This window comes from Pristis pectinata, chromosome 20, assembly GCF_009764475.1.
Source record: "Pristis pectinata isolate sPriPec2 chromosome 20, sPriPec2.1.pri, whole genome shotgun sequence".
Lineage (NCBI taxonomy): Eukaryota > Metazoa > Chordata > Chondrichthyes > Rhinopristiformes > Pristidae > Pristis > Pristis pectinata.
The window spans coordinates 13,699,673-13,722,873 of record NC_067424.1 but is presented as its reverse complement, the minus strand read 5'-3'; the positions used below and the strand labels follow the sequence as shown (position 1 = coordinate 13,722,873).

The following is a 23,201-nucleotide window of genomic DNA, read 5'->3' as shown; positions in this document are numbered from 1 at the left end:
GTAAAGAAATTTCTCAGCTCAGTGCTAACTGTTTTACCCTGTACTCTGAGACTGTGACACCACCCCCCCCCCCACCCCCCAGTACATCCTCCCTGCATCCAGTCTGATTATCCCTGTCAGAATTCTGTACACTTCAATAAGATCTCTTATTGTTCTAAACTATGAGTAGAGGCATTGTTGACCCAATCTCTCCTCAGATAACAGTCCTGCTTTCCCAGGAATCAGTTTGGGAAACTTTGCTGTATTCACTCTCTGGTCAAATGTATCCTTTCTTAGGTAGGGAGACCAAAACTGTACGCCATACTCCGGGTATGGTCTCCACCTGGCCCAAATATAATTGTCGCATAGTATCCTTGCTCATGTACTCAAAGCCTTTTGCAATAAAGACCAATTTATCATTTGCCTTCTGAACTGCTTGCTGCACATGTATGCTTGCTTTCAGTGACTGTTGTACAGTAAAGGACACCCAGGTCTCATTTGTATGTTAATATTTCCTGATCTATTTCCAGTTGAGTAGTTCTCTGCCTTTCTGTATTTTCTACTAGAGTGGATAACTTTACATTTATCCAATTGTTTTCCCACTTACTCAACTTGTTCAAATTGCTTTGAAGCCTGTGTGTGCTCGCAACCCCACCCACCCATGTGTCATTGACAAACTTAGAAATATATTCAGTGAATAGGTTGGGGCTCAAGTATTAAAAGGTGGAGTACCCCGCTAATTGATGACAGGCACCCCAAGAAAGTCCCATTTATTCCTACTGTTTCCCCATCTGTCAACCAATTTTTAATTCCCTGCCAGTAATAGAATCCCAATCCCATGTGCTTTAATTTTGCAGACTAACTTCATAAGTGGAACTTATCAAAGGCCCTCTGAAAATCCATATACACAACATCCACTGGTTTACTCTCATCTAATTATATAGCATCAAAAAAAATCCAGAATATTTGTCAAACATAATTTCCCTTTCATAAATCTATGTTGACTTTGTCTAATCCTGTTGATATTTTCAAAGTGCCACTTTATCACATCCTGAGAGACTAAAATATTTTTTTCCTACTACTGCTGTTAGGCCACCCAGTTTGTAGCTTCTAGGTTTCTCTCTTATTTTTAAAATAGCGGAATTCCATTTGCCACCCTCCATTCCAAAGGAACTGCTCCATACTCTTTATAATTTTGAAAGATTGTGATTAGTATAACCACAGTTTGTAGAGATACAACACTATGGGTTGGTGGAGCACTATCTAAGAAACGTCCCCAGGACAACTCTGAAGGGTTGACTTCCACAAATAGAAATCATGATAGAGTAATCAGATGGACTGTGGATAGTATCAGAACATGGAGGTAAAGGGGAGGAACATGAGCTGAAGCCACATCCAAAGAACTTGTGGTGATATCCTAGAACATTAACGAGTGCTTCAAAATAAGTTTGCTTCTTATTGGCTTTAGCATTAATCAACAACAATATGGTCAACAAAAACATCAGTTGGCGAATGAAATTCAATGCAGTGTACATGAAGGTAGTCACGTAGTACAATAAACTTTTGTTGACAAAAAGCAGCAGCCATTAGATGATAAAGATGTTACTGAGCCAACCAGTCAGAACAGAAAGATGTTAAAGCAAAAGAGGTAATTGAAAGTACAAGACAAATAAAGTAAGAGATTCAATATAGATAAGAATGAAGCACTTGCAGTAAATATGGATTACAGAGTAGTATGTTTAGTAAATCTAACTAAACCAGAAAAACAAGAAATGTTTGTATAAATGAACAAATAGTTAACTGGCACTCTGGAAGATCAGGATTTAAATTCTAACCCTGATGGAAGTGTCAGGTTTAAGTGGACCAATACAATAATGCATCACTATAAATTAAGTGAGCTTATTCATGGGATTGTGGGTAGCTGTCCATAGAACACAGCACAGCACTGGACAGGCCATTCGGCCCACGATGCCGTGTCGATCTTGATGCCGATTTATACTAAATGTCCTCTTCCTGTTTATCATCCGTAATCCTACATTCCTTTCATATTCATGTGTCTACCTAAAACGCCTCTTAAACTCCACCAAACTGCCTGATCCCACTACTACCCCTGGTAATCTATTCCAGGCACCTACCACTCTCTGTGTTTAAAAATAAACTTGCTTTTAAGGTTGGGGCGTGGGGAGTTTAAAGGCCAAGTGAGGAGCATGTCCTCTGGTGATTGACATTTCTACCCTGGGGAACAGATTCCAACCATCACACCTATCTCATAATTTTAAAAACCTCATCAGGTCTCCCCTCAGCCTCCAATGCTCTAGGGAGAACAACGCTAAAGTCCAGACAAGTTTGTCCAACCTTTCCTTATAAGCTCATATCCTCTAATCCAGGCAGCATCCTGGTAAAACTCTTCTGCTTAAAAAAAAACTGCAAATGCTGGAAGTTTGAAATAGAAGCACATTTTGGATCAAGCAGGTCAGGCAGTATCTCTCCCCATGAAAGGTGCAAACGCTATTTCCTGCTTCAATATTATACGTTGTCCATCCCTAGTTGCCTGAGAAGGTAGTGGTAAGCTATTTCAATCAACCACCATGCACCTGGTGTAGTCAACCTTACAGAAGAAAACATTTAATGATATTCCCCAGACCGAATGTCCATGAGAAAATTCTAACTGGTCACAAACATAGCCACGCTACAGTTTTAGCCACACACATTTAACACAAACTACCTTACTCAAACAATATGTACCACAGCCATATACATTTACTTAACAATGGACGTCACTTAATAAATGTGAAGCATTCAATAATCATAAAACACTGCTTTTTGATTTAGCATTTTATGAAAATTCACATGTAAATGAATACCTATATCACATGCACAAGAACTTTTTTAAAAATATATTCATGGACATCGCTGCCAATACTGACATTTATTATTCATTTCTAATTGCCCTTGAACTATGCAGGCAGTCACTTTATTATAATCATATTTTATTCCAATGGAGCTGGATTTCAGAATCAAGTACTGAAATTATCTCAAATGACAATCCCTTGAACCAAAGAGCAGTGTTATAAAGTAGCTTTCACAGCTCAGGATGACCAAAATTTTTTTCTTTGTTCAAAAAATTGAACAACTAGTTTGAACTCTGCAAAGTTCCACAATTATCAAGAGATGTGGCTATAATTGAGGGAGAGATGCTGTTCAGTGGAACTTTCTTGAAGTGAATATTTACCCAACAGACAAACTAAATTAATAAAAAACACAAAATACTGGAAATACTCAGCAGGTCAAGCAGCATCTATGGAAAGAGAAATAGGATTAATGTTTCGTATCAGAGAAAGCCTTGCTCTCATAAAGCTTAAACCTTCCCCAGGTGGCTGCTGGCTTGACCTCCAAATGGTTTTATCCATCAATGTGCAGTTTCCAAGAAGTAATGTTGTACCTTCCTTGGGCGCAATACCACAACCAGCTCAATAGAGTTAAAGCCAAAGACTATAATGCATCCTGCATAAATTGTCAATTGCAGGCAGAAAATAGTTTTGAAAATATTACTGTGCTTTAGCAGCTGACTGAAATAGCTGAGCTCTGTTGATAAATTTTAATTATACTCCAAATAACTCACAGACTGTTTCTCTTCTCTGCACTTGAAGACTGGTTAGCAATCAATTCAGTTGCCAACCTAAGTATAGATAAGGCCTTATCTTTAATATTTTCCATGTCTGTAACTCTTTCAAGCTCCCTGCACTCCTTCAGTTATGGCCTCTTGCACATCCCCATTTATTCATTGTTCCACAATTGATCACATTCCATTCAGTTAGCCAGGTCTAAAGCTCTGGAATTTCATGGCCTCATTTAAGAGCTATACATATAATTGACCAAGTTAGTTCTCATGTATCCATGATGTTGTTTCGTATCAATCGAATGTTCTCGTAATGAGCCCTGGGGCATTTTATGTTAAGGGGATATATAAATGCAAGTTCTTGTTCAGCTGGATAAAGTTAACATGCACTGCTTGAAGGTTGGGACTTGATGTAATGCAAAAGGTCAATTATGATAGTCTATCTACAAAATGGTGGTAACCCAGAAGTTAGGCTACCTTGTTCAAGATATTGGGAGATTCAAAACAAACCTCATGAACCAGAGACAACTGTTTTGGTCTAAGTAATAGAAACATAGGTTCCTTTATCTCTTTCCATGATAGTTCACATTTCTTCCCCATCAGTGGTCACTGCAACAGATCCATTTTTCAACTTGAGTTTCAGAGGCTATTGCAGGTATGCACCATCGAGTTCTCATTTGATTTCATTCATGAATTTTTTTTTCCAGCAGCGTAGTTTGAGACTGGGGGTGCGAGAAGGTCTTGTGTCCATTTACCACAGTCACAGGTCTTTTCAAAGTCATAGTTCTTTCCACAGTCACAGGTGTGGTAGCTTAACCTCATTTCATTATGTCAGCTTTTGATTTGGCTACGGAGAAGGTTTAGAGTCTTAAAGTGGTATATATCTCCTCTATCCCTGTGGGAAATTGCTCAGTTGTCCCAATGGCCACACTGACCCCAGTCTTAAAATCTGAAAACCATATCTGTCACAGCTCCTTCTAGGTGGTCACAGGGGTGGTAATGGCTACCTGTGTTGTAATGAGAAACCTTGTTGGCATCACCTGTCATTTTTCTGTAACAGTGAAGGAAGATAACCAGACAGCAACCCAGTTTTCCTCCCACACACCATTTCATCCATAACAACCACCATCATAATCCCCAAGGCTCACTTAACTGTAGGCCTCCAATGATGACTTAACTGAGGTCACTAGAGACTTGAAGTTTCTGGTCTGTGTGGATCAGAATGGTGCATAGTCTTCTGAAACAATTCTTAAAAACAAGCACATACTCCCTCATGAGAACAGGAACAGGCCCTTCAGCCCACAATATTTGTGCCGGGCGTGATTCCAAATGGCTGCACACCAGTAAATCTTTAGATTACAAGTCTACATATCTCAAAAGTAGAAGCAATATGCAACCTTCTCCATAGGAACCTTTGCCTCATGACACATTTGAGATGCGAGAAATAAAACAGCTTGAGAAAATGACGAATGTAAGTAATTTTACTAGATTCAAAATCAATTAAAAAAATTGCTCCACTTTTTTTTGCGACTGCACAGTTACCCGTCAAGCAGAGAATCTTGCTGATTACAGTTTCACTTTGGAGATCTATTAATCTTCAAGCTCACCACCGTTTTATCTGATGTCTGCCATACCACTTGGAGTACTAAGTAGCCTCTGTCAATTTTGAAATTCCACTGGCAGTGTACGACTAAAAATTGCATTTTAAATTTAATAAAAGCAAAATACAGTACAAAACAATCTATTTTAAGATAAAAAGCAAAGCCTTTTTGGAGATTAAGAGAAAGGGAGTTATATAACATTTTTTTCTTTTTTTAAAAAAATCTTAACAGCATAGAATTCTGTAAAAATATTGGTGTGGATAATACTAGCCTGCCACATGTTCCATTGACTTTGCTTTACATTTGTTCCTGTGCAAGTTAATACAGTAAAAAAAAATGAACACCTAATAACCGCAATTTAATTTGCAGCGATCTTCCTTATGTTGCGGTTCTGTATTTACCTCTCCTTTCCATCCAGGTATCCATTTACTGATGATAAAAGGCAACAGCAAGTGGTCAATGGATGGAAGACCCAAAGAACTTAACTTTGCACCAGCCAGTCCTAGACAGAGGATGAACACTCAAACTCTCTGCTTCCTGATATAGTACCAGTCAACATTGTACTGGTGTGTGTCTGTGTGTGTCTGTGTCTGAACAGTAGCTTTCAGGAAGGCAGCAGAACTTGCTTCATCACATGTATTTCACTACCAGCACCTTATAACTGAGGCAGGTGGTCTGAAGGGCTGATTGAGATGTTGGCTGCCTCAATACTTTGACTGTATTATCATCCTGTTGTTTCTTCCTTCAACTGATCAGCAGGGTTTGGGTCCTTCAGTTACCACCTTTGAACCATTCCTGTCTAAAAGAGCAAGTTACTATCCCTCTCTGCTGGTGCATTTTCAGCATTGGTTTAAGTTATTGTATATCAAAAAATGAGGTAAAACAAGTGTGAGAGGAAGATCAGTATGTTGAATTGTCCATGTTTCCACTCCTCTGCCTCTCTAATCCCCCTCAATAGAGCAACTTTCCAGTCTGATTTTCCAGTTCCTTGCTGTTTACAGTTCCTTACTGTTTACAACTCCAGTTGGCCAAAATACAGAAAAATCACAAGTTTGACCTAGAATGTGTTACATAATGAAACCCTCAGCTGATAGAAGAATGCATAATGTAATGATTAAAGATACAAATGACAGAAATTGTTTGAAGCCATTAGATGAGGGAGTGGAGCAGAAGAGAGAAATGACAGTGAATGCTGTTGCTTCAAGCTTTCTTCAGACAAGCAGTACCTTTAAGCAGATTCACCTTGGCTGATTTCTGGAATTTTTTTTTAAGAAAGGTGCTTGAACACAGCACCATCCTGCCTTGTTGGTGATGGGATCAGGTGTGGCCTCACAAAAAGGGAAAATAAAGGGGAACATGAAAATACAAGAGAGTCAGGAGCAAGTCTGAGTTGAAATTCTAAAGCTGCAAAGCTTTGAGAATTACCAGCTACCCTTTCAAAAAGCTTTATGACCTCAAGATGAATTCTAACTCACTTAGCTGCTAAGCATAACTACTATATGTTTTCAAGCTTTAGCCTGTTCTGCCAGCTACACTTCCAGAAAGCAACTGCATTTCAAACTTAGATTTACTACAAACCCAAAGGGAGACAAAAAAGAACAATCAGAATTTGACCCAACATATCAAAATATCCTTATGCTTCAGAAATGCATCACCAAACCTCCAAATGGGCTATTAATTCAGCCAACTGACCAATTCCTTTTCTTTCCAAAAGACACACACATTAACTGATGACATCTTACAAAGTGGCCATTGCACTGTAACTTGTAACATTCTAGTTCCATTGCACAACATGATCAAGGTTTCTGAGAGTTTGGGAAAAGGAGGGTGGAGGCAGAGCAGGAGAAAGAGGTTAACTGGAGAGTCAATCCTCGAATTTTATGAGACCACACCTTGCGCTTTTTTTTCCTGCACATTGACATTAAGCCTCTTTTACATGTTTGCTTTAAGCACTCTGCATCTCTTGACCAATCCTGTAGCTCATGATCTTGTTCCAGTCGACTTTTGTGCGGGTTACTGGCAAGCTCCTGCGTAAGGCTTTGAAGGTGGTATCAGACATGGCATTGTAATTCTCACAGATTGCAGTCTGAAACAAGATAGAACCATTAAAACTCACTGGAATAAATTTCGATAGGAAAATATTTAAAAAGGTGCAGAGAAAAAAAAATCATTGACCCCTCTGAGCAGCACTAAAATCCATTGCAGTTGAATCTTCACATCTTAATTTGGCCAAAACAAAATTCTACATGTCCTTCCTGAGCTCTCTAATACAATTTATCTCCATGTCCCTGAAAAGTCACCTTCACACTTCCATCATCTTCCAGTTGAGGAAACAGATATTGCCTCATCTGAGCTTCAGCTATGCATCTTGATTATAAAACTTGCACAAGTGTCACATAATTAACCGAGGTTCATTTCATATCGATCTTTGGTCTTCATGAGGCATACATTCAGCTGCTGTTCTTCCACTGTAAACCTTTTCACATTACTTAACTGTGATAAAGACTGCCCAGTGTCAGATTAGTTCCTTTTCCCCCTTCAAAACTAACTGGCTGAGATGCTGAGGAGGTATGTATCACTAAATGGATCAATCATTTACCAGTGAGAGGAGGTGAAGTTTCTTCAGAAGGCTGAATATGATGATTCCTTTGTGCTGTGTTGGGGGTGGGGGGACGGTGGGATGTGGGGAAGCAACATTTTGTTTTTAAACAACCCACACAGAGGTCAGTTACATACCTGGTAACCACACTCAGCCGCTTCAATCAATTTCACAAGTTCCTTTGCAGTTTGGGCCTCATTCTGAAGATGTGAGAAAAGAAAAGTTAGGAGTATAAAAATATTTTGAATAGTGTAACATCAGACATAAATGCGGGAATAAATACACAGGTACTAAGCTTACACACAGAGCTGACATTACACATTTACTTGGGGAATCACATGAATTCAGCTGTTGATTCATTTCACCTAGTTAATTCCTGAGCTCTCTCAACCACTACATTCACACACCACCACAACTTAGTCCGCAAACCCAGCACCTACTGCATTATACAAGCCTTCCCAGCCATAACTGGCATCATACAGCAGGACAAAAACAAGGCCTGCCCACAGAAATGTTTTGATAGCCAGTTAAGCCTTGTTCCCAAATACCACCAGCATTCAAAGCTGTCAAGGGAATGTCTCTGACATTCTCAAACATCCAAACACAAAAATAATACTAGAAAATAAGATGTATAAGACACAGAGAGTGCTTAAAAACAACTAAACAATCTTGTTTAACTTGCTCTAATTTGCCAGGCACAAGTTGCCAGATTTCCTGGTGTAACTGTTCAGGAATTGTAGAAAGTTGACGCTCCGCATCTGCACTCTGTGAGGATTCCAGCATTAGAATGTAGTCAGGACATCACTGGTGATCTGCTGAGGTAAAGAGCCTCCACGTTCATGCAAGCAAAAGCAGAAATCCTGAATTTTCAGATGATTAAAAGGATTTTCCTGGGAAAATTCAGGCCATAAATTCTGGGACCTCAAATCTGGAATCCAGTACATCCTTCCACTTTGCCCACCTCTTATGATCTATAAGATATTAAGTCCAAGTTTCAGAACTGCTCAACTGCTATTTAATTTTGGTTCATCCTCTTTGGAAGTTTTCTGGCATCATCTTTCATTCAAGATATTTTCAATCTCTCCTGTAAATTTGATGCCAGTCTTGGGAAAGAAACAAAAAGGTGTTAATTTCCAGTCTGATGTGGAAACACAGATATAAAATCAAGGGAGAGTCTCCTCACATCTTACTTCGTTGGAACAATGCTGAGCTACACTTTATATTTACTGGGTCAAAATCCAGGAACTTCCCACACAATAATATTTTGATGGAACCTTTACAATGTCTGTAGTGTTTCCAGAGAGCTTAACATCACCTTCTCAATGATAATTAGGGATGGGTACTAAATATTCCTCTTTCCAGCAACGCACACATCCTATGAAAGGACTGGGGGTAGAAAGGAAACCTTAACAGATATCATATTCTTTCAGCCATATTTTCACTGATCTCTGATGCAGATGGTCCCCTCCTTGCAGGCTTTGTTTATATTTCAAGCAGCAGTGCGCAACAGATGAATTGAAAGCTAGACATTACAACAAAAATACTATTTAATCTCATTTAAAACCAGTAGCTTCTTTATATCGTTCTAAGTATATGCATGGATTTTAAATCAATTTTGACTTACTGTGATTTGCAAGGATTCTTGGATGTCCTTGTGACTCATCAATTGAACGTTACCATCTTCATAATAATGAACCTTGAAAGACATTACATGTTTAAAATAGTTTGTTTGCTATATAATTAAATTTGTACAATCACACAAGACAGCAAAACACACCTGAATCTTCAGAACTCCAGTAAGCTGAGCTGATGGTGGAGTAACGGTGAACTTCCACTCTGATCTCCAACGTCCATTCCTTTAATAAGTGGATTATAAAAAAATCATTTAATTACTAAAAATATACTTGGAACAAACATTCACAGTCCAAATCAGCAAAGGAAGACTAAGGAATTATAAAGAGGCAGAAAATAGCAAATAGTACCAAAACAAACAGTATGAGTGCCTACAAGTATATAAAAAGGAAGAGAGGAGCTAAAGTAAATATTGATCCCTTGGAGATGAGACTGGGGAACTAATCATGGGAAATAGAGAAATGGAAGATATTCTCACAAAACATTTTCAGTGGGTCTTCATAATAGAAGACACTAAAAGCATGGATATTCAAAAGGTTACAGGGAGGAACTTAAGACAATCTTAACAAGCTTAGGTAAACTGATGAGATAAAAGCCAACAAATCCCCTGGAGCTGATGGCCTGCATCCTACAGTCTTAAAGGAAATGGTTGCAGAGATTGATGTACGTGTTGGTTGTAATCTGCCAACATTCTTTGGATGATGTAAGAAGTCCTAAAGGATTGTAACACCACCATTCAGGAAAAAAGGAAGACAGAAAGCAGGAAACTATAGGCCAGTTAGACTAACATCAGTCATTGTAGAAATACATTATTGCTGTGATACACTATGGAGGTTATAGCAGGACATTCGGGAATCATAAGACAAATCATCAACATGATTTTACAAAAGAGGAATGGAGTTTGACAAATTTGCTTGAATTCTTTGATGATGTAACAAACAGGGTGAAGACAAACCAATAGATGTAGTTATTTGGATTTCCAGAAAGAATTCAATAAGGTGACACATAACTGCATAAGATAGGAGCACATGGGGATGGGGGTAATATATTGGTGTCTACTCCTGATTCTCATGTTCTTATGCAAGTCGGAAATTTGAAAGCTGCTCTATGGTTTCATTGCTCTGATTGACCTGCACCTTTTCCATCCAACTTCCATAACCAACTCCCTTTCACCATACCAAACTACCCAATGAATTGCTGTTAACATCTGAAAGTCATGAAAGGTTTTGCAAATGTAACTTTCTTTCCTTCTTGCAGCTGAGAATAAGTTCATGGTTATGGATAAAATATAGAATAAGACAGCCTCAAGGGCACAATAAATAGTTTTAAAAAATATCGATTTGATAAGACCTTCATTCTCAAAAAGCTGCTAACTTGCACACAGGCAGCACTGGGAATAAAATCAAATAATTTACTTCCGGTGTATTGATCAACAGATAAATACTGACAAGGACACCAGGCAGAACTCCCTTGGGGTTTTTTTTAAACAATACCATGGGTTCTTTTGTGGTCACCTGGTGGGTACAGAAGGCTTCAGTTTTAATGTATCAAATTAAAGGAAACTCCTTAGACAAGACCACACTCCCTTAGTATTGTAATGGAGCATCAACCCAAATTATGGTCTCCAAAGTGAGACTTGAACCCACGGTCTAACTCAGAGATGAATGTGCTACCAAGAATAGCAAGGAATAAACACAATTTCCTCCCATCTTCTTGACACCAACTCTGTCACTGGTCCATCATTCTACTGGGATCTCATTCAATATTCCGTTCACGATAAAGCTTCCAACAGGCATCCATACATAACTTAACCTGTCTGTAATAGCCACTGGATATGCACATACAGTCCAGCAGTCAGAGAAAAGTAATCAGGAGCATGAAAACTGGCTGAACCTCTACTTTCTTATAGTCCTCACTTGAGACTCAAAGTACATATAACATTGATACTGGATTTGTAACAGGACTAGCTGACCATAAAGCAAGAGTTCAAGACTTGACCTCACCCTGCAGAATCAACCAGACTTGTAACGAAGAAAAAAAGAATGAAAAAGAATCATTATGAATGCTCCATATTGCAACATCTGCTCGATTGACATGTGACTTAAGTAACTGGCTGAAGTTCAGAAATAACTGGCTGAAGTTTAGACATAGGTATTAGACATTGGAACTCTATTTATTCACCATTAAGAAAAAAAACACTTACCAAAAATTATTTGGCTGAAACTGATGGTTTTCAATGCAAGCTATAATAGTCTGCTGGCCATTAAGTGTCTTACCATATATCTACAAAACAAAATAACAAGTCAGGGAAAAAAGACTATCAATCTTATGCTACAATTGCTTTTGGTCTATTTCTTATACTAGTATCTGAACTGTGCATTTAATTAGCTTCCTCTTGTCTGGTGAAATAAGCGACATTTTGTGTCTTTATTCATCAATATTATAAAACTGTGCAGTGGTAGAACAGCAATGGGAAGATTTTTTTTCCATTAACACATATCAAGGCGTATCAGCATCTGTGGGGAAGAAAAAATGATGTGTTATGTACGTGTCCATAGTGAAAACTGATCCTCCTTATAGATACTAATCTCACCTGCGCATGATACTCCCACACGTGCAGTTTGTTTTTATAGTGGTAGGATAGGAATGGATTATGAAGATCAAAGAGATGACGTTTTTGCACTATCATGTCTGAACATTTTGAAGCAGGGCTTTACCATAGGAGAGAGGGATCAGAATAACTTGGGCATAAAGAAGCAAGCTAAGGTTGGGAAAGGTAAGTAAAGTTCACTTAGGAGGAAGGAAGGAAGATGTTAATTTATAGATATTCCGGATGGAAATTATCTGCATTGAATGCAAATACACCTGAACCAAAAACAGAGTGGATCATCAACAAGTAAACAGCTGCTAAAACAATACAATGATACTGGCTTCAGTGTACTGGTGTTTCACTGATCCCTGCTCTCCAGAATTATCTGCTCTGTGAAATATAAGAAACACGAGCAGGTGTTAGCTAAAGGCCCCTGAACCTGCCAAACCATTCAATAGTCATAGATCCGAACTTGACCTCAACTTCACTTTCTTGATTTCCATAACTCTGGATTCCCCAATAGTCTAAAACCTACAACCAGTTCTCTCTTTGAGCCTTCTGACCACATTTCCCTCTCCCATTCAATGTTTGTGGACAAGGTCATCTACCCTTGAGCAACATACAACCAAAAATAATGATGGCTTGGAAGCAGGTCCAACAGAGACCTCCAGTTGGCAAGAGAAAGTTAAGGAGGATGAACAGGGTTTAGTGGGACTACACAGATAGCTCTTTCAAAGAGCCAACATAGTGGTTGACAGCTTCCCTCCTGTGATTTAGTTTGTGATTTTTGCCGTGAGACACATATAAATGTCATCCTTGTTAAATGTTGTATTAATGGAAATGTCTTTTTAATTAAGAGCCAATTCCTAACCTCTCTCCTTTTCCAAATCTTGATTTAATCATTGTCTCTAACTTCCAATTCCCAAGTTTAAATCCTGTTCGGCTGGCATTTGGCATCCTATTGAAAGTAACCATCAATGTCCTACCTGATAGCAAAAGTTGCCCACAAATATCCTTGTTTAAAAGAAAAACTGCTCGAGAATTCAGCAGGTCAAGCAGCATCTGGGGAGAGAAATGGACCTTCGATGTCTTAGGTCAAGACCCATTATCTGGACTGAAAGACTAGAGGGGACAGTACGAAGAGTATCACAGAGCAGCACCTCATATTCTGCCTGGATACTCTGCAATCCAACGGTATGAACATTGAATTATCCAATTTCAGATAACCCGCTCCTCTGTCCCTTTCTCTCTCCTGATCAACGAAGCCCTCACACACACATCTCTTTGCAAGCCAACCTCCAAGCCCTCCATTTTCCAGTTTCTTTCCCCTCCCCACCTACTCCGTCTGCACATCACCCACCACTCCACCCACAGCTCACTATAACTCCCTTATTTGGCTCCTCTTCACCTTTCATTCTTATGATCTGCATAACCTGCAGCCTTTTGTTGCTTTCACCCATCACCTCTCAGCCTCTATCGCTATCTCCACCCTTCCCTCCCCAACCTGACTTCATCTCTCAATCAACCCCTTCTCACCTTGTTCCACATTGCTTGCCAGCTCTTACCTCACCCCTCCCCCAAACCTCTTTATACTGGCTATCTTCCCTCTACTATTTCAGTCCAGATGAAGGGTTCAACCCGAAACATCAATCGTCCATTTCCCTCCATAGATGCTGCCTGAGCCGCTGAGTTCCTCCAGAAGATTGTTTTTTGCTCCAAATTCCAGCAGGTCAATGACTTTTAGCAGGAACTCTACAGCTAGTTATCGCCCCAGGTACATATATCAATCCAATGAAGTATTAACTAACAGATGTGAACTCTGTGCTTGGAAAAAATGGTGGTTGCCACCAACAAAATTTCAGCTACACAAATTGCATTGTATTTTCACAAAACTTAACAGTGCAGATGCCGCAGGGATAGTGGTTTTTCATGTATGCTCGCACTGCGTTGTCACAGGCACTCCGCCATGGTTCTATCGCAGCCTCGCCTGCCATGGGCTGGATATCACTGCTTTCTTTCCTCACATGATCAAACTTAAAGGAGACTTGATTCTTTGGGTCAGCAAATCTTCCATTACCCAGATCACCATGCTCTGTAATCAGGACCTATATAAAAAAATCCCACACGTTAATACTTAAACTTTCAAGGACAATGCAAGCATATGCAATGCAAATTACATATAATAAATATTTCTATATCATCCGTTAAAAAAAAAATCATATTCACAATCAGTATATATCTGTGGGTTCTCCTAAGGTACACGATATTTTAGCACAATGTGCAGTGCTCACTAAGTATCAACATAGTGTGGATTTTGGTGAGTAAAGGACCTGAGAGGTAAGAGGAACAGTGCAATTTTTTTTTCTATTTCTGCTTTTATATTTCCTTAAGCTTTTTTTTATTACAAGCAGGTATCTGACAAATGGAAACCCATCACCATATTTTAAAGGTCTCTGAAATCATGCTAGCAAATTAATTCCACCTGTATTGTTCTTGTTTATATACAGTATATCCAAGAACAACAAATATTCTCCCACTGCAATCCAACTATTGAAGTCTTAGGTTCAGGTGCAAGATTTAAGTTTAACCAGCAAGAACTGAATAGCTCACCAGATCTGCACATCTGTATTGGACACCCACAGCTATTTTGACTACACTTCCTTCCACTCTGCTTCCTGTAAGGACTGCATTCCATTCTCTCAGTTCCTCCTTCTCCATTGCATGAAATAATCCGCAGAGTGCCTCTGAATCGTCTCTCTTTCTGAACAGTGGCTTCCTCTCTACCACAACGAACAGAGCCCTTGGCCACATCTCAACTACTTGCTGCACTCCTGCCCTCAACCCATCTTCTCCTGGAGAGAGGAAGAGCAGATTTCCACCACCAGACAAATACTACCATCCTCTAAGCATTTTTCAGCAACTGTTCCTTTCGCGACTCTCTGGTCCGCTCCTCTGTCCCCACCGACCACTCCCCATTCCTCCAGCACTTTCCCATGGAACCACAGGAGATGCAACACCGGTCCTTTCATCTCTTCCCTTCCCACCATTCAGGGATCCAAACAGCCCTTCCAGGAGAAGCAATGGTTCACTTGCACTTTTTCCAATCGTGGTGTATTACATACAGTATTTACAACATGACCTCATCTACGTTCAAACTCAAAATCAAACACAAACTCGTTCAGTCCATAGGAATAACTCTGAGCTTCTGACTGCCTGCCCCTTTAATGCACCTCCCTCTCCAACTTTTCTGGCTGTGGCCTCCTGCACCGTTATAACAAGACCCAATACGAGCTTGAGGAACCACACCTCATCTTCTGTTTAGACACATTACAACCTTCTGAACCAGATATCGAATTATCTAACTCTTGGCAGTTCACTCTTTCTTTCTGCCTGTATCAGAACTGACCATTTCTGTCTGACATCGTGTTGGCTGTTTCTCTTATTCTGTTCATAGAGTCTGGCCTGCTGGATATGTCCCACAGCCCCGCTACTTTCAACACATTGCACAGACAAAGAAGCCTAATGTGCTGGCAGCTGCTCCCATTGACCCATTTGGATTTACCCTATCAGAGATATTCCCTTTGTTCTACACATCCCTCCCCTACCTTCTCTCCTACTGAAAAATAACTTGCTTTTCCCTTTCCCAGTTCTGACAAAGAGTTTTAGACTCAAAATGTTTGCAGTTTCTCATTCCACAGACATTGCCAAACCTGCTGAGCATTTCTAGCATTTTCTGTTTTTGATGCATAAACGTATAGCTACCATTCTCCTGTCTATAGATTGGACATTCACAGAACTTCAGTGAAATTGGTATGCTGCCTACATATTTTGGCATTAATACTCCTGATGCACTACCTGAGCTAGGGTACAGTTTCACCATCACCAACTGTCTTCTGCTACCTTGGTTACTCTACCTAAACAAACTGTTCATTCATTCACAATTACAATTACAATCCTCCTCCTCCCTCCAACAGTTAGCAAGTTTTATCTTTACCTGATCCTCATGGCCTTCTATTTTCACAGGAGTGAACTGGTCCATATTATACTGGGCAAAGGCACTGTGAGAAGAAAATGCAGTTTAGTGTCTCCAGTACAAGGATTAGCTGTTTTCATCATTATTAGAATCAGGTTTATTATCACTGACATATGTTGCAAATTTGTTGTTTTACAGCAGCAGTAGAACGCAAGACATAAAAATTACTATAAGCTACAAAAAAATAAATGGAAGTGCAAAAGAGAAATAATGAGGTTGTGTTTATGGACCGTTCAGAAATCTGATGGCAGAGAGGAAGAAGCTGTTCCTAAAACATTGAGTGTGGGTCTTCAGGCTCCTGTACCTCCTCCCCAATGGCAGTAATGAGAAGGGGGCATGTCCCGGATGGTGAGGGTCCTTAATGATGGATGCTGCCTTCTTGAGGCACCACCTCTTGAAGACGTCCTCGACCGTGGGGAGGGTTGTACCTGTGACGGAGCTTACTTTTTACATCAATTATAATTATCCTGAATGCATGACTATCTTAAGCAGAATGCCGATTAACACGCTCTAATGTTCAGTGATTAACTGCTTTTAGAACTATAGAGAGATACAGCGTGGAAACAGGCCCTTCGGCCCACTGGGTCTGACCTGACCACCAACTATCCATTTACACTAATCATACATTAATCTCGTTCTCCTTACATTCTATGAACTCCCCCCAGATTCTACCCCTCATCTATACACTAGGAGCAATTTACTGTGACCAATTAACCCACCCATCCACACATCTTAAGGGTGTGGGAGGAAATTGGATTCCCCAGGGGAAACCCATGCAGTCTCACGAGAATAACATGCAAACTCCCGATAGGCAGCACCCAAGATCATATTGAAACTGGGCCTCTGATGCTATGAGGCAGCAGCTCCATTAATTGCGCCACTATGCTTAAGCAGCATTAACTTTAATATTCCTTGAACCCTCCATGGTCAGAGAAGCTAATTTACTTAAAAGCAAATGGGTGTTGGGGATGGGGTTGGGGTTAGATAAAAACAATGGTTAATGTCACACTGTATATCCATCGTCAATATATAATTTGTTGGAACAAGCAATGAGGAAATAAGGCAAATTTCCCAGTCTGCTCTGACAAAAGTTGATGCATCAAGAGCATCTTCATTAAGCAATATGCAGACAATTTAACCACGCCCTCCCCAGAATTATCACTTCACATTTCAGGGACACATCTTTTTTTAAAAAAAGAAACAGACACCAGGGTTGGCATGTAGGCTTTCAGGAAATGACAGTAACAGAGAAACTGGAAGGTCAGCAAATCTAAAAGCAGTTTTGGTTACGACAATTGCGTGAGCACAAAGGCTGTTAAGCATGAAGGCATGGAGAATGTTTCAATGTTTCAACTTTTACCAATATCCTGCAGTTGGCACTGCCTGCTTTTTATTGGGTGTAAACCGTTATGTACTTGTTATTTATTTTTGTCTATTTTCCCTACTAAAGTCAGTGAAGGGAAAAGTACTGTTGCCATCCTCCTCCCACTCCAAGCACTCTACAAGAATGTACAGTAGGGGTAAGTATTGCAATCTAATTCAGATCATTCTTACACATGAACCCAAGAAATAAAAGCAGGAGTTAAGCAATTCAGGTCTGTGCTTGATCCACCATTCGATATGATTAGGCCAAACACTCACGTCCCCCGGAACATGAATACTTTCCCATCTCTCATTATTTAAAAAAGTACTCTGCTTTACTGCCTTTTCCACCAAAGTAGATAACTTCACATTTTTTGCAGACAATATTTCACCTGCCATTCACTTCACCCATCTATATCCCTCTGAAGTCTCCCTGCATCCTCCTCACAACACTGCCACCCAGCTCTACATCATCAGCAAACTTGAAATATTACAATTGGTCTCCTCATCCAAATTCTTCATATAGATTGTGAACAGCACTGATCCCCGCAGCACTTACTGCTAGACTTCAATAATTATGGAATATGCACAACCTGAATCTTTTAAGGGAATGGCATTAAGAGATGAAAAGATGACAAGAGTATAAGTGGAGCTAAAGATCTAAGGGACGGAACAATTACTGTAATGTAGTTAAAATGTCATTATATCTCTTGATGCATGTCAGCTTTACTCATTTGAAAATCTCATGTGCATATTTATCATGAAACCTGCCCAGTAAAACATCACATTGTAATTATGTCCTTTGGCTTGTAATGGCATTGCCATTGCTCAATTTTACATCTCCCATCTCTGATAAAATACTCATGAGAAACTTCTACATTGGAACTAATTCTATTCCTCTGTTTGGTCAGGTATCAGACAATAAAAGGAAACATGCAATTCTAAAATGGAGGTTAATTTAAATCTGTACACCCTGAATCAATCAACTGAGCTGACTCCTACGCAAAAGCAGGCATGAATTCAAAACTGTGAAAAGCAACCAGGTCCTAATTTGCAAGGTCGTCCACTGAGACACAAAGCTCTCTCCAAATCAAAGTAACACAATAATCCTCCTGACATTAAAAAAGCTGTATGTTGTACACACAGTGTAGAACTTAAATGGGGATTTTATTCACAACCATCTATATCTCTACCACCTGAAAAACAAAGACAAGATATCTTTATTAGTCACGTGTACATCAAAACACACAGTGAAATGCATCTTTTGCGTAGCGTGTTCTGGGGGCAGCCCACAAGTGTCGCCACGCTTCCGGCGCCAACATTAGCATGCCAACAACTTTCTAACCCATACGTCTTTGGAATGTGGGAGGAAACCAGAGCACCCGGAGGAAACCCATGCAGACACAGGGAGAACATATAAACTCCTTGCAGACAGCGGCAGGAATTGAACCCGGGTTGCTGGCGCTGTAATAGTGTTACACTAACCGCTACTCTACCGCGCCTGCCCTCATGATATTGATACTATGCTCCACAAATCAGAGCATGGTTGATCCATCCCCTTCCCTTGGAAATGTTTTGAACTGATCAACTAGTGACCCGAAGTTTCTCCAATTGCAGAGGCTGGTGAAACAAATGGAAACATCACCATGGGACAGTAGAGATTATTGAGGTTTGGCAATATGCATGCAGAGTCTATTATTAATCCACCAAAAATAAAAGATGTTGTGGATCACAAGAACGCAAGAAAACTGGAAAAAAAGCAACAAAAATATCAGTGTCGTCTCACATCCTGATGGGAACACTTCACTTGAAAAATTTTAAGAAGTATCATACAAGCTTAAAGACTTACTTTACAGTTGCTTCCTTGAGAAGACTGTCATTATTCATTAGAACACGTACATCTGGAAATTGAAAGCATCTTTTCAAAATCAGAACTGGTAATTTAAACCAAATTAGGTTTATCTCAAAATAATTATTGATGAATGTAACAATTAAGAATAAATTACAAATACAGTCAACACACGTTAATTCAAAAGTGTCTCATTTAAATTAGTGTATGTTTTAAGTGCCAAGGATGCAATGAACTAACAAGAACAACTCTGATGATGCCTTTGCAAACTAACCTACAGGAAATCTGAATGAATCATTTTCAAAAGTTTTGATTCTCTATGCTTCTTAAACATTGCTACCTGAACAACCCACAGTAGGCTAAAATTATGAATCTGCTAACTTAGCACTACTCAAGTCAGAGTGATATTAGGGCACAAATACTGCAGATAGCATGACGATAAAAACATCTATCAGCTAAATAATCAGTAAATATGGCCCAACATCTTAATGGTAATTAGATCACAATTGCTCAAAAAGGACTTACACACACAGCCTTTAAAGAAAGAACATATATTTGTATTCAATTTATTAATATGAGAAGTTATTTCTCCCCAAAACATTTATTGTAATATAATTAAATTGCATGGCAGCATTATTAACATAATTAACAACAGGTATCCATAAAGCACCTGTGTATTACATGTCCCAAGGCGTTTCACAGGAGGGAAATCAAGCAAAAATTTAACACCAAGCCATCTAAAAATACATTTATGCAGAAGATGTCGGCTATTAACAATTTCTTAAAGGAGATAAATTAAGTTTAGGAAATTCCAAATAGAATTAGGGCCATAGCAGTTGAAGGCATAGGCAGCAATAGTACAGCAATTAAAGCAACTGTATTTAGGAAGCAATTGTTGAAGTCAGGTGTCATACAGGGTTGTCAGGATGAGGGAAAGTAAAGGCCAAGGCCAAGGCCACTGATGGATTTGAAAACAAGGAAAATGAGTTAAAAATCAATGCGGTTAACCGCGGTGTATGCCAGATAACCGAGCTATTATTATTCCTTCAGGAGCTTCACTTGTGCAGAAAAGCACAGCAACCAATGTGCATGTAAGAAGGCTGCATAAACAGGAAATAAATGAATCCCCAGACAATCTGTTTCAAAAAATGTTCAAGAGAAGGAAAATAGTGAGGGCACAACATAACTTCGTTGCTTTCCATAAAGAAACAAATGGCATATTTAGTCTGAAAATGCAGACCCAGGTCAGGGACCTTGTTTTAATGCTCCCTTCCACAGATGATCGTGCCAATCTAACAGTGTATAATTCATGACCATCTCTTTCTTAATAATCATTTTGCTTGCCACAGAGTTTAGTAATCTGCAATTTAGTAATCTGCCAGTATGGCATTGCAATCCTTAGGAAAACAATTGGATTTCCCTGACTGTGCCAAAAGTAGACAGCATTCTGTTTGCTGAATATGAAAAGGGAGTAATCCTGAAATTTGAGATAAAGTTAATTGCTCTGCTTAAAAATTTGAACCTCTTAAGTGTATAGGAGCATTGGGTTTGGAGTATAAAAACAGTAAAGTCTTACTACAATTGCACAAGGCAGCAGTAAGACCATACTTAGAGTTTTGGTCCCTAATTTATCACTGGAGGTAGTTCAGAACTACGATGACCCTGGATATGGAGGGATCTTCTTATGAGGAAGGTTAAACAGGTTGAGTCTGTATCTTTTGAGTTTAGAAGAATGAAAGGCGACCTTACTGAAACAAGAATCAAGAATGGGAGGCTGTTTCCTGTCATAGTAGGACTAGAGGGGACAATCACAAAATAAGGGGGCAGCCATTTAAGACTGAAGTGAGGAAGAAATTCTTCTCTCAATGAAATAAAAATCTTCAGAATTCCTTGCCCCAGAAAACTGCGGAGGCTGAATCTGTGAATGCATTCTAATTGAGATACATGAGATTTTTAATAGTAAAGGGAATGATGGTTATGGAGACAGGGTGGGAAAATGGATGAGGAAAGCTGGATTAGCCATTATCTCACCGAATGCTTAAGGGGTCAAATGGCTGACTACTGTCCCTATTTCTTCTCTTCTATGGGTCTACAGTTGACTACGCTTTTCAGCTACTGTTTTGTATGTTTTGCACTTCCTGCATTTATAATTTTACATTACATTTTGTATTAATAATCTACAGTTTTCCCACTTGAGGTTAACCATACACATATAATCAGTCAGCTTTGGTTGCCAACTTCCACTGTCTTCAAAACAACTTGAATGGCAGAAAATTTTGCAAGCCTTTGAGGAAGTAGCACTATTAGTGGGGATTAATTGGACAGCTCTACAAAGGAAGTAGCAGAGGCGCATGAGGATTTCTTTTCCTGAAACACAGTGGTTAGGATCTGAAAAGCAGTCAGGAGTTGTAGTGGAGGCAGATGAAATTGTAGCATTTGAATAATAGATAAGAAATGTAGATAAGAATTTGCAGAGCTCTGGGGAGAGGGCAGGGGAATGAAACTAGTTGGATTGGTATTGCATGGAGCCAGTATAGAGTAGATAGACAGAATGGCCTCTTCCCATGCTGTAACCATTCTGTGATTCAATGGCTCAATTGGTCTCCTGTGGTGATAATTCCATGACTCTAGTATGTCGTCAGTGCTTGAGATAATGGGAATGGTGATTTAACAGCGGATCCGGTTCCCATCCTCTAATTCAAAGACTTTAAAAGCAGTTTAAATTGTTCTATAGATTATATGTATTCTGACTTTTGTATGACAAGACACTTTGTCAATATCCTGGACCAGGCCAATAGTCTGCAAAATAAGATCAACTAATTCAATACAGACCACAGATTAACCTGGGGTCATTAAGTTACTGACAAGTGCATTTACAGTCATCCAAATCATTAGTCATGGGCTACTGGCAGCCATGATAATCCAGGAAACACAGGCCTATTTCTCTTTCACTGACTTGGCTGAAGACATCTTGGAACTCCCTCCTTGATGGAGGAATCCTACACTCCAGTTGAAGTAGATAATGAATAAACACCTTCATTCCAGATTCCATGGAAAGCAATCCTTCAGCACTGGACTAATGAAGAGCTCTTATAATTCGCACTGCCACTGCCACAGGCATACAGAAGGCATACACATCTGTACATATCTTATGATCAAATTAGTAACTTTGAGGTTACAAAACCAAAAAAAGACTTACTATTTTCATTCACTTACCATTAAAAACTTCATTGAACTCCCCTGGTGGTGCATGCGTAATGAAATTGGTGGCAACTTGCACCTAAAATCAGACCAGAAATATGAGTAGTTACCAATCCTGTTTCTCACAAGATGTCAGACACCTCAAAAGCTGTTCTTGAGCATCTACAGAACGTACTTACCAGCACATTAACCAAGTTAGCAATAAAAACAGAAAATGTTGAAAACACTCTGCAGGATGAAGACCCTTCATCTTTGAACTGAACATTAACTCTGTTTATCTATCCACAGATGCTGCCTGATCTGCTGAGTGCTTAGAACATTTTCTATTTTTATTTCAGACTTCCAGCATCTGCAGGTTTCTGATTTTCATCAATCAAGTTAGCAAACTGCTAGAGACAATCCTGCAATAATAGATGATGATGTTGGTGATAATATTGTGTTTGTTCTTCATATCTCTCAGAGATGTTGACCCTCCTTCCTGTGGTACAATTCCAAATTCCAACCTGCCTTCTCACTAGGTGATTTCTATCTCTGCAAGAGCCTGGCTAGTAATCATGACTAAGTTGATCAATCTGTGGTCACTGACATTGATCAGACACATTTATGCATCATCCTCCATTCCCTCAGAATAACCCAAAGTTTCACAACCAATGCACTCTATTGTAGACCAATTGATTAGTAAATTAACAAGTATATATTTAGTCTCACCATCCAATCAACAATCTGATGAGCTCAC

The 23,201-nt window shown here is 39.4% G+C and overlaps 1 protein-coding gene across 1 annotated transcript in view; it reads right to left on the bottom strand.

Moving 5' to 3' along the window:
• Positions 1–5,061: 5,061 nt before the first annotated feature.
• capza1b (capping actin protein of muscle Z-line subunit alpha 1b) overlaps positions 5,062–23,201 on the bottom strand; it is a 40,650-nt gene continuing 22,510 nt past the window's right edge. Inside the window, exons 2-10 of the mRNA XM_052034571.1 lie at positions 22,481–22,544; positions 19,265–19,316; positions 16,015–16,078; positions 13,919–14,125; positions 11,634–11,713; positions 9,576–9,654; positions 9,423–9,494; positions 7,936–7,998; positions 5,062–7,285 (exon numbers count right to left, since the gene is read on the bottom strand). Coding sequence (XP_051890531.1) covers positions 7,145–7,285; positions 7,936–7,998; positions 9,423–9,494; positions 9,576–9,654; positions 11,634–11,713; positions 13,919–14,125; positions 16,015–16,078; positions 19,265–19,316; positions 22,481–22,544 — 822 coding nt within the window. The 3' untranslated portion in view covers positions 5,062–7,144. The remainder of the gene's footprint in view (positions 7,286–7,935; positions 7,999–9,422; positions 9,495–9,575; positions 9,655–11,633; positions 11,714–13,918; positions 14,126–16,014; positions 16,079–19,264; positions 19,317–22,480; positions 22,545–23,201) is intronic.